Raw genomic sequence first — 10,892 nt, 5'->3', positions numbered from 1 at the left:
AAATATCATTGTAATAACTTGATATCAATTATTTATAAACTATTGGCTTATTGCAATGACAAAATGAAGTATTTATATATCATTACAATAATTTGATCAGAATTATTTTTGTCAATTAATTGCAATTTATTGCAATAAGATTCTTGAAAGTAATAACTAATTATTACAAGATATTCGAAGTAGTAAATTTTTTATTGCAATAAATATATATATATATATATATAATTGTGGGGTTAGGATTTGTGGCCCAAGCCCAAAACAATGAATTTGTAGAGTATGGGTGAAAGAGCTAGGTTAAGTATGGGATCAACAACAACGAATCATAACCTTCAGGTACAAGCCAACATGAATTTACACGTAAAGAATGGATATCCGAAGAGCTATATTATTGATTATCTAATGAACACAGATCTTAGGGTTACAGTTAAGTTCTTTCTCTCTCTCTCTCTCTCTCTCTCTCTCTCTCTCTCTCTCTCCCCTCTTTGTTAGGAGCTTCTTTCCTTTATATAACCTCCCTTCTCTTTATCTCCATCGTCCATTTGTACCTCATCCGTGAGTCTACTTGAGTATATGTCACGTCAAGCATCTTCTTTAGCTCTGTGTAAGTGGCGGTAGGTAAGGATACACTGTTCAGGGGTCTTCTCCACATAAATGCGGCCATAAAAGTTGCTGCAGAGTATTAAATATGGTGGTAGCAGCTTTCCCTTTAGATATTTCTCCATTTTTATCGTCTCCCAGTGTACTCAGAGCTTATCTTGATCAGGAGGAGTCCTCGGAAGATCATCTTGACCTTTTATACGTTCAATTGATCTATACTATTCGCGTCAGAGGAATATAACCTCCTCGGACAGAAGATGACCTCTTCGGATTGTAATTACTCTTCCCTCTGAGGGTCCTACTTCCAGATGGGCCTTGCCCTTACCATCTCCTTCTTCTCGGTCGCACAGTAGCCCTCATATGGGCTCTCGGCCCACTATGTTTAGACTGGGCCCTTTTCCCCCCACAATAGCCCCTCAAAATTTTAATTTTTCTCTCGTATCTGAGGAGAAAGAATAAGATTTTGATCTGCCACGTAAGGAAAAAGAAATAAAAATAAAGAAATTTAAAAGAGGGAAGTCATAAATACCCCCGTTTACAAGCGCGCGAGCATAGAGACAAGCGCTTCATTATTGCCGCTGTCAGTTCTGTATTCCCAAAGCGCTGTATTAATTACTCCAGGCGGCGTTTTGTCCTTTGCATCCAACGGTGGGTTGTTGATCCAACGGACAGGGTTCTTCTTTGGGATTTGGATGGGATGAATTACACCCTTTCACTTGTCCTCGTATATAAACCCCTAGAGGAGGTTATTTTTCTTTATTTTACGCATCCTCAGAGTACCCAGAGAGCTCTTCCTTTCAAAACCTTTCAAGCTTCTTTGGATTTCCGTGTTCTTTGCTTTCAGGATCCACCAAGAGTCCATTTCGATTCCCGAGATTATACTCTAATCTTGTTTGTGTAAGTTTCGGCACCTCTTGATCCTTTATTTTCTTCTCGGCTAATATTTTCTACCCTCCAAACCCATTTCCTATCTACTGCTTCAGTCGTTCTCTAAGAATGGGCAAATTCCAACATCTTGTCGCTAGTCCGGCGTTGATAGAGGAATTTAAGCAAAATTACGGTATACCGCGGGGGGTGAATCTGAGATATTGCCCTCCGGAGCGGATACTAACGACCCGAAGAGAGGGGGAGGTCGTAATCCCAATGATAGCCTTCAAATAGTATAGAACAATTGAACGTATAAAAGGTCAAGATGATCTTCCGAGGACTCCTCCTGATCAAGATAAACTCTGAGTACACTGGGAGACGATAAGGATGGAGAAATATCTAAAGGGAAAGTTGCTACCACCGTATTTAATGCTCTGCAGCAACTTTTCTGGCCGCATTTATGTGGAGAAGACCCTTGAACAGTGTATCCTCACCTACCGCCACTCACATAGAGCTAAAGAAGATGCTTGACGTGACATATACTTAAGTAGACTCACGGATGAGGTATAAATAGACGATGAAGATGAAGAGAAGGGAGGTTATATAAAGGAAAGAAGCTCCTAACAAAGAAGGGGGAGAAAAAGAGAGAGAGAGAGAGAGAGAGAGAGGAAGAACTTGACTGTAACCTTAAGATCTGTGTTCATCAGATAATCAATAATATAACTCTTCGGATATCCATTTTTTACGTGTAAATTCATGTTGGCTTGTGCTTGAAGGTTGTAATTTGTTGTTGATCCCATACTTAACCTAGCTTTTTCACCCATACTCTACAAATTCATTGTTTTGGACTTGGGCCACAAATCCTAACCCCACAATATATATTATCCATTAGATGATTGCAATATTTGAAGTAGTAATGGTCCATTAGATGATAAATCCACATAACCAAATAAAATCTTGCAATATTTTAGGATTAGATGCATCTAGTGGAAAAACCTTCAACGAAGGTAAATAATAATCATCAACAGATGGCAATCTCAAATTATTCTAAGATAATATTACTAAATTTATAGAAATAACATAGGATTGAATAATGAGCATGAGAATTAAGAACCCACTATGGATCCCCAATCCTACGGTACTCAAATGGACCACGACTCGCTAAAGTAAGTAAAGACTCCCAACCATTACAATTATTCTAATAAAACTTTTATTATAGAGAACTGAAATGATATGTGATGTTGGATGATGAAAAGAATCATTCGGATTCCCAATGACATTTTCTTTGCCGAAATATGGAAAGATATGTGATGATCCCAAGACCCTCTTCATCCAAATACTCACTCATTCTTGAAATCATCAAGATGTCCTTCAGTGAGGCGTCAAAAGTAAAGGTTATCCTTGCATTCAGCCCAAGTGAAGGTCTTGTAGAGAAAGTGCCCAATGGGGCTGAGCATTTCTAGAGATGTAGAAATTGATGCTAGCAAGTAGGGAGCTCCAAAATAAATCACTGACATTCTAGGCTCGGATAAATTTGCTAGTGCCCTGTGTTGAACATTAAAAAATCATTCATTTGTCAAAGCCTTCACAAATGAAATTACAGGAATAAATATTAGTGTACAATTTTCTTGGATAGAAGAAGATAATTGAAAATTTTATATGAATACCAACCTGTAACATGTCACCCACATTAACCCAAAAGGCATTAGGGTTAGCTAGAACAGAGATCCACACATCTTTTTGAACAAAAATTTGGAGGCCATCCACATCATTGATGTAAGAAGGGTAAAGAGATGAGAGTCAGAATGCTCTCCAAACCCAACCTCATCATTCTTAAGTGTGGCTGGATAGTAATTGAGCCTGAGGAGTGAATCACTATCTTCATCATTGATCAACTTGCTAAAAATTGACATGTCTCAGAGACGTAGCCCATCTGCTTTCAAAACCAAAAGCTCACATACTAGACCCCTAACTACTTCAATATATTTATTTACTGTACAATTGTTGTGTCATAAGATAAAAGACATCATATGTTAGCAAAGAAACATTATAAATATAACTAGGTTGAGACCATCACTGCAAGAAAAAATGTTTATTACATCAAAAATAATTGTTGCAATAATATTAAAGTTATTGCAATAGTTGATGCTGGGTGTTGCAATAAAATTTGAGGTAATATTTTTGTGCAACAAAAAATCTTGTTGCAATAAATTATAAATAATTGATATCAGGTTGTTGCAATGATGTCTTCATTGCAGTTTCTTGTTTGTCAATGCAATAAAATTGTTAAAAAATTTATATCAAATTATTGCAATAATAACTTTATTGCATTAAGCTATTACTTCAAAATTTTCGTTACAATAGATTGCAAAAATAATTAATATTAATATGTTGCAACAATTTTTCCTAATGTATTAAAGTTTCTATTGCAACTAATAATTATAATTTGTTGCAACTTATAATTGTTAATGCAATAATTTAACACTTTTAAGTTACTATTGTGACAATTTTAACTTGTTGCAATATTTTGTTTAATGTCACTATACATATTTTGTTGTATTAACACTTGATGTAATAAACTTATTTTGTTATAGTAGATGTTTTTTAGATTCATGTTTTGGCCCTCAAGATAAAATCTTAATTCTATCCAAAAAGAAAGGGGAATTCATCTATGAAAAAAGCTAGAGATATAAACTTTTTACAAAATTTTTTACGTACTGCTGATATGGTGAGTGATTATTAGTAAATAAAAAAGTGATGTTAGTAGTTAGCCTAAATAAGAACCAATAAGAAGTTAGTCATAACACCAGTTTGTAACGATATTGTAAAATAGTTTATGATTATAACATTAATTATTCTTCATCTATTCTATTTACAAGAACTTAAAAATGAGATTTACAATAAATGTGAAATGAGAAAACACCATATTAATTAATGTTCTTCAAAACACTTAATAATTACTCATATTTACAATAGTAAAACAAAGCATTTATACTACCAGATATAATTAATTAAATATGCAATAAAAAAATTTAAAAAAAAAAAAAAAGGAAAGAAGATATATAGTTTGGGTGGTAAACGATCCTATTCTTGACCAAGGGCATCTTCCACGGAATAGTTTATTTATAACCCATTTTTGTTGTTCATACCATGCATGTGAACTACGGAAAAAATACATATATGTACCCTTTAATAATCAGCACCCAAGAACTGTAATTGGTTCTAATTAATATGAACACCTTATAAATATCCGTCGGGCTTTATCTAGTACAGGACTATTGACATGAAATCAACTCGCAAAGATTCCACATAATTTTCTTTCAAAGAGAAACAGCATTGTAACTTGTACTTGGAGCAGAAAATATTGCCTCTAGATTCCACCATTTTTACACTATATGTGTCACATAATACAACAAGTAGGCTTGTGTGCAGAGTAACCTTTAAAATTATGAAGAAAAATATCAACGGTCTCTATTTTGCACAATAATGGGCAGAGGCACCACACATGTGAGAACCAGCTAACCACTGCCCCCCACACCCTTCTAAATAAGTGTGTTCTTTTACAGTTTATAATGGAGCACCGTACAACAGTCATGGATCTCAAAAACGAGGAGCTCATTCAAGAATTGGCTATTATATTGTGTGAACTGCAGAACTGGAACGTTCACAGAAGCAACCAATCATCTTATGCCACGATGGAAAATAATGTAACATGCAACTCCACCAATACAAACAGAAAATAAAAATAATGCGAGAGACACAGTAATTTTTACAACAACTAAATTGGCAAGTTTGTACTAGTTTTTATTTGAATTTGCTTTTGATATTATTTCTTTTTATCTATCATTAGAAATTTATAACTCCTGATTTACTGCGTAATAATATTTTATGGATATTTGACATTTTGACCGACATGATATTTCACCATCAGAAGCCAAACCTTATAAATATATAATAAAAAGTAACATGAAAATATTAGTTTTGTTATTAAATGATTTGCTTTTATTGGTTTAGAATATAACCTGAATTATATCATCAGATAATGACTAATAATTTTTCTGATAGAGCAAGAGTTTCAAACTTAAGCACTAAATAACTCAGCTATAAGTACTATCAATGCCCCACTAGGGCCACTACTTACGTACTACCTCCATAACTCCCAATCAATCCTCTCTTTACAGTCGTCTCTCCTCTTTCTTTCTTCCTATCACGGACAGACATTATAGATATAAAGAAGTTAAAGCAGAGATTAAAGAACAACCACAGATATATATATATCTGAGTGTTACATGGATGAAAAATGGAAGCTATCAAAGAAGGAAGGTGCAACTAGCAGCCATTCCTTAACATCTTCAAAGTCACTATTTGCAAGAAGTTCTTCAACAAAGAGCCCTTCTTGTTCTTCTTCTTCTAAATCTCCATTCACAAGGAGCTCTTCAACAAAGAGCACTTCGTCAAAGTCTCCTCTATTGAGAAGTTTTTCCCAGAAAAGCTCCACTTCAAAGTGCCCTCTTCCCCGGAGCTGCTCACAGAAGAGTTCTTCCATTGGCAGCAAATGCAGTAGCTTAGCAAAGGAACAGAAGGCCAGGTTTTACATCATGAGGCGCTGTGTTGCCATGCTTGTTTGTTGGCACAAGCATGGCGATTCTTGATATATGGGAAGAAGAGACCGTGAATATATTATATATCACATAGATTTGAGCATGTACTCTTTCTCTTTTGTTGTTCTTGCCTTCTTTATGCGAGATGGGTCTTTGGGTTTTGTTCCAAAACTCATAAATTTTCTTACCATCCGATCAAGAAGAGATTGGTGTTATATTTTCTTGTTTTTCATCTTAATTTTAGATTCAGTCAGTTTGTAATTACTATTGAGGTGAGCTACAAGTTTTACACATTATAAGAAGTAATCAACATATTAATCAGATTAATTTTCACTTATTCAATTTATACTAGCAAGAGTTCTAATTCTTGATTGATGCGCGTGTGTGTGTGTGTTTTTTTTTTTTTTGGATATTTAACTCAGATCTCAACATTTCTTTATATAGAAACGCTTGCATTCTCTGATGATTTCTTTTTCCCACTTAGATTGGCGCTAGGTTCTAAATTTCATGATATCTTTCATTCTGTTCTTTTTTTTTTCCTTTTTTTTTTTTTTTTTTTTTTTTTTTTTTTTTTCTTGATGAGAGAGAGATTCGCTTCGGCTGTTGGAATAGCCAATATAAAAAGACATTACTTGTATTACTATTTGGATCTGCATTGGAAATGCAAGCCACCTTTCTCCCTTTGAGAAAAAGTGCTGAGTGTGAATTCTCTTTAAGAAGTGACCCAAACTAAGTTTAGTCATTCCTTGAAATTGAACCTTCAGTTTAATTATTAATTAATGGGGTTTCCGGATTTCAATGTACTCATTTGAATGTTACTCTGATATGAAACTGAATTAACACATCCTTTAATGGGTTCCGGAGTCCAGACAGTAGATGAATTATATCAAAACTTGGCTTAAATTGGTAAAACAGTGACTTATAATCTTCTCGGTTGCCTTAATACTTTTCAATTGTTTCATGTCTCTTCTTAGAACCCCCACATCCTATATATTGACGTTAACTTAAGGGGTTGGCTTTGTGGTTTTAAGGCCTCGTTTGATTCATGAGATTGAGTTCAAGTCTTCAAGTTAACTTAATTTATTGGAGCGGCCCCCTCAAGAGATTCATTCGTCATTTTTGTGTGTATAAGATGTAGAATTACAATCACCTAGGGATTAATTAAAAGCACTAAAAGAGCTAAAATCTCAAACACCCACGTTAATTAACAAAGATTTAACTTGCGTTTAATGTTATGGTGCATTGGACACGACAAAAGGTAGACATATGTCCAAAATTAACTACATACACCTGTCCAATATGATGGAAGAGTGGGCGGAAGCTTTGCCCCGTTGGCAAAATTACAAGACTGCTTTGACAAATCAAGAGCTCGAGGACAAAATGCAATGAGCAAGGCTCCTGGGCCATAACATGTACACATACATATGTGAGAGACAGAGATTTCAAAAAAGAATATTACTATTATTTAGGCTCCAACAGAAGCTTTCGAAATCCTGGGTGGTACAAAACCTCCTCCTACTTTTTTCTTCTTTTTTTTTTTTTTTGGTCATTTTCTGTGGAGGACAACTACAGAACACGATGATTTATTGCCAATGGGTGTTTGGCTACTCTTTGAGAGACAAAATATTGCAAAACACGACCAAAATAAGTTACAGACAGAAGGAAAAAAAAATGTAATGACAACATTTATCACACAGAAAGGGGACAATCAACACTTCGGAAGATCTGATGGTGGAGGAGGCAGCTTCTGATTAGGGAGCTTCCCATCCTGGACAACCCATGCCATCCTTAAACCCCAGCTCAGATGGACATCGAAGTGGCAATGCATTAACCAAACACCTGTGCAGTCATCATCAATCATAATCATTGGACTTTTTCTGAGGAAATCAGATATTTGTGCGGCTACTAGCTACTGTGTATAACATTATTCAGCTAGAAAGTAATACGAAAATACCACAAATATATAGTTTTCATACAATTTAATTTGCCCAAAAAAATCATTTGTTAGTGTTCCAAATTTAAACACGATTTAGATGGGGTAAAAAGGCAAAAAACCATTACATACTTTTGCATCCTTACCTAATGGTCGGTTAGTGCATTAAAGTATTAAGTAAACCAAACTTGAAATTAAGCAAAACTTTTGGAAAGTGGAAGCTATAGAATTAGACAACAATATAGTCTTTTTTGCTGCATGAATTAATATGTATGTATCACTCACCTGGATTGTCAGCCAGGAATCTAATTGCAACCCAACCACCAGCTGGCACACCAACAGTGTTCCTTTCAACTGGGTCAACAAGGTTATATTTGGCTGGGTCCTTGTTAGAGTCATAGTTTCCAAAACCTTGACCAACAACATAGAAATTGAAGCCATGAAGATGGAGTGGATGGCTCTCTGCACCCAAAATGCTAGTGTCTTGCAAAACTATTTCCACACTTGTATTAAATGGTAACACTACTGCTTTGGTCCCATTGCCCACAAGGGTATTGTTTGGTGGAGTGCCTGTATAGTTAAATTGGTGCAAAGGGAAGCTTGGAAAATCAGTGGTGTAAACCCCATTTGATTTCCCAAAGAAATGTGTTTGTAGGAGTGCTGTTGTGGGTAGAGCAAAGGAGAAATTGTTTATTGAAGCTGCAAATTTTGAGCTATTAGTAGGTCCTTGGCAGGTCTGGTTTTTTGGGCATCGGCTGGTTCCTAGGCCTACAGTGAAGAAAAATTTCTTTTGGACAGTTTGTGGCACATTGGCAGGGAATTGAGCATTGGCCAAGCTTCTGAGTTTCCTAGTGAAATTCATGACAAAGGAAGTGGTGATAGAGGCATTGAGGGGAGGGAGAAAAGGTTTGAAAGTTGGAAGGTTGTTCGAGTTTGTGGAAGAGGAATCTGATGGGTTCTCATACTCAAGAATGCCTGCCACTGTGGTGTTGTCAAAGGTGCCCATGCCGGTGAAATATGGTTTAGCTAATATGAAGAATGTGGCATTGGGTGCTTCTGGCTTGGTCTTCAGAAGAATATTAGTGGTTTGTCCTGGTGTGAGGAGCAATATATTGGTCTTGACAGGCTTAATGTAAATTGCATCTGTTTCAACAATGGTGAAGGTGTGGTTTGCAATGGTGAAAAATAGCTCGTCATTGAGTGCAGCATTGATCAATCGGAGGAGATATGTCTTCCCCGGCTTGACCTTTAGCCTGAACGTATCTGCAAAGCACAATAGCAATTGCAAGTAGAAACATAAGTCAAAAGTTGTTTCATAAAGTAGCCAATGAATTGACATGTCCCATGACTTATAATTCCATAAGACTAAGGTCTCTGCAGCTTAATGTAAAAGCTAAAAACCAATATGTTTATCATTTTCTTTTTCAGTGTAATAAGTTACATGGTCGAAAGGGTACAAATTGATGCCCCTTTTGAGAAATACCTTTCTGAGAACAATTGTACAATGGTCCCGGAAGTCCATTAAATGTATAAGCATCGGAGACATTTGGGCCAGCTCCAGTTTGAAGAGCTTGCTGAAGAACTGCCTCTGGATCAGCATTCCACCACTCTCCTATAATTATTCAATCATTCATATATAGTTGGTTAGTATATTTTAGTCACGGTCTAATTATCATTGTAATAGTTGAATTCTATGATTGAGAAAATGTATTTTTGGTTACCAAAAATGATGGGAACTTCTTTGTGTGGTTTGGCAAATGGGTAGGATGCATTGTGCTTGGGGAGGATGATAAGGGGTCCATAGACTGTAGATCTTAGCCATGTGATGTGTGCATGCCAGAAAAGAGTTCCTCTTTGGCCAACAATGGTGAAGTTGTACACATAACTCTGGCCAGTTTGAATAGGGCATTGAGTGATATATGATGGCCCATCAGCCCATCCGCTTTGTAGTTGTCTGATTCCATGCCTATTTTTTTTATTCACCAAAACATATTAGCAGTGATGAAATTACTTTCAAGTTACTAAATACACTTAATGAAACTTGACAACATATATTTTGAGTCTAATTAATTAGAGATTACCAATGGATGCTGATGTTGTTTGAAACATGATTGACCACCTTAACTATGACTCTGTCACCCTCTCTAGCAACAATCCGAGGCCCAGGAAACTTCCCATTAACTGTCACAATGGCCTTTGTGTGGCACAATCGAGTAACATTTTTCAACTTTATCTGGAAAAACAAAAGCAAAAATAGTTAATCTATAAGCAAATTTAGTTTAATATAAGCATGATTTTCAATCTTTCTCAAATTATAAGACAATTCTGACCCAAAAGAAAATGCCAATATATGCATAAAATCAGCTAGCACAAAAAGTTTTGGTACGTACATCAAATTTGTAGTGCCTTGTAACGCTTGCATGGTTTGATGTAGCAAAAGCAACCTCAGGAAAGACCGAAAGAGAGGCAATGGCAAAGAGGAAAGCAAGAATAAATGCTGGAGATGAAGGAAGATAAGCACCCATTTTTCTGTGTCAAAATCCTCTCTGCAGTTGCTGAAAAATAGGAGACAAGAATGAGTGAAACTTTGCTATTGGCTTCGTTTAGTTCTGAGTGTTCCATGAAGCCTATAAGGGTTGCTTATATATAGAAAAGATAGTGTGTTTGGTCGATTAGGTACTCCAAAAAATTAAATTTGAGAAAGAAAAGAATTACCAAAATGTTCTTAATCGGTCCCATATCTTTACTCTGGAGTGCCACCTAAAGTCTATAAAGTTAATTTCTTATTATTTTTTTTCAACTTATTAAACCCTTACCTCATATGACAAATACATTTTCCACTATTAACCCTGTAACGGTTTCAATATATTCATTAGTTTGAATTCATGTGAACA

At 35.7% G+C, this 10,892-nt stretch overlaps 2 protein-coding genes and 1 non-coding gene across 3 annotated transcripts; 2 read left to right on the top strand and 1 right to left on the bottom strand.

Moving 5' to 3' along the window:
* The first annotated feature begins 2,703 nt into the window (after nucleotides 1-2,703).
* LOC111992405 (small nucleolar RNA R12) lies at nucleotides 2,704-2,786 on the top strand. Its single transcript, XR_002880847.1, has one exon. It is a non-coding gene; the product is annotated as a small nucleolar RNA R12 (small nucleolar RNA).
* Nucleotides 2,787-5,501: 2,715 nt separating this feature from the next.
* LOC111991716 (small polypeptide DEVIL 13-like) lies at nucleotides 5,502-6,388 on the top strand. Its single transcript, XM_024023507.2, has one exon. The coding sequence runs from the start codon at nucleotides 5,754-5,756 to the stop codon at nucleotides 6,114-6,116; it is 363 nt and encodes a 120-aa protein (XP_023879275.1). The 5' UTR covers nucleotides 5,502-5,753; the 3' UTR covers nucleotides 6,117-6,388.
* Nucleotides 6,389-7,505: 1,117 nt separating this feature from the next.
* Nucleotides 7,506-10,628, bottom strand: LOC111992001 (laccase-2). Its single transcript, XM_024023809.2, has 6 exons — nucleotides 10,389-10,628; nucleotides 10,080-10,231; nucleotides 9,720-9,964; nucleotides 9,482-9,610; nucleotides 8,284-9,261; nucleotides 7,506-7,904 (listed from the first exon to the last, which is right to left on the bottom strand). Exons 1-6 carry the CDS (start codon nucleotides 10,521-10,523, stop codon nucleotides 7,774-7,776), a joined length of 1,770 nt encoding a protein of 589 aa, XP_023879577.2. The 5' UTR covers nucleotides 10,524-10,628; the 3' UTR covers nucleotides 7,506-7,773.
* Nucleotides 10,629-10,892: the final 264 nt, after the last annotated feature.

The sequence above is a fragment of the Quercus suber genome, unplaced genomic scaffold, assembly GCF_002906115.3.
Source record: "Quercus suber isolate HL8 unplaced genomic scaffold, Cork oak 2.0 scaffold_760, whole genome shotgun sequence".
NCBI classification, from domain to species: Eukaryota; Viridiplantae; Streptophyta; class Magnoliopsida; order Fagales; family Fagaceae; genus Quercus; species Quercus suber.
The sequence above is the reverse complement of the archived record's forward strand: the minus strand, read 5'-3'. Positions and strand labels throughout refer to the sequence as shown.

Coding starts and splice junctions, on each gene's coding strand:
- LOC111992001 (XM_024023809.2), bottom strand. CDS start 10,523: ATGGGTGCTTATCTTCCTTCATCTCCAGCATTTATTCTTGCTTTCCTC. Junction 9,611..9,719: donor AGAAGTTCCCATCATTTTTG/GTAACCAAAAAT, acceptor GAATAATTATAG/GAGAGTGGTGGAATGCTGAT. Junction 9,262..9,481: donor GTACAATTGTTCTCAGAAAG/GTATTTCTCAAA, acceptor TGTGCTTTGCAG/ATACGTTCAGGCTAAAGGTC.
- LOC111991716 (XM_024023507.2), top strand. CDS start 5,754: ATGGATGAAAAATGGAAGCTATCAAAGAAGGAAGGTGCAACTAGCAGC.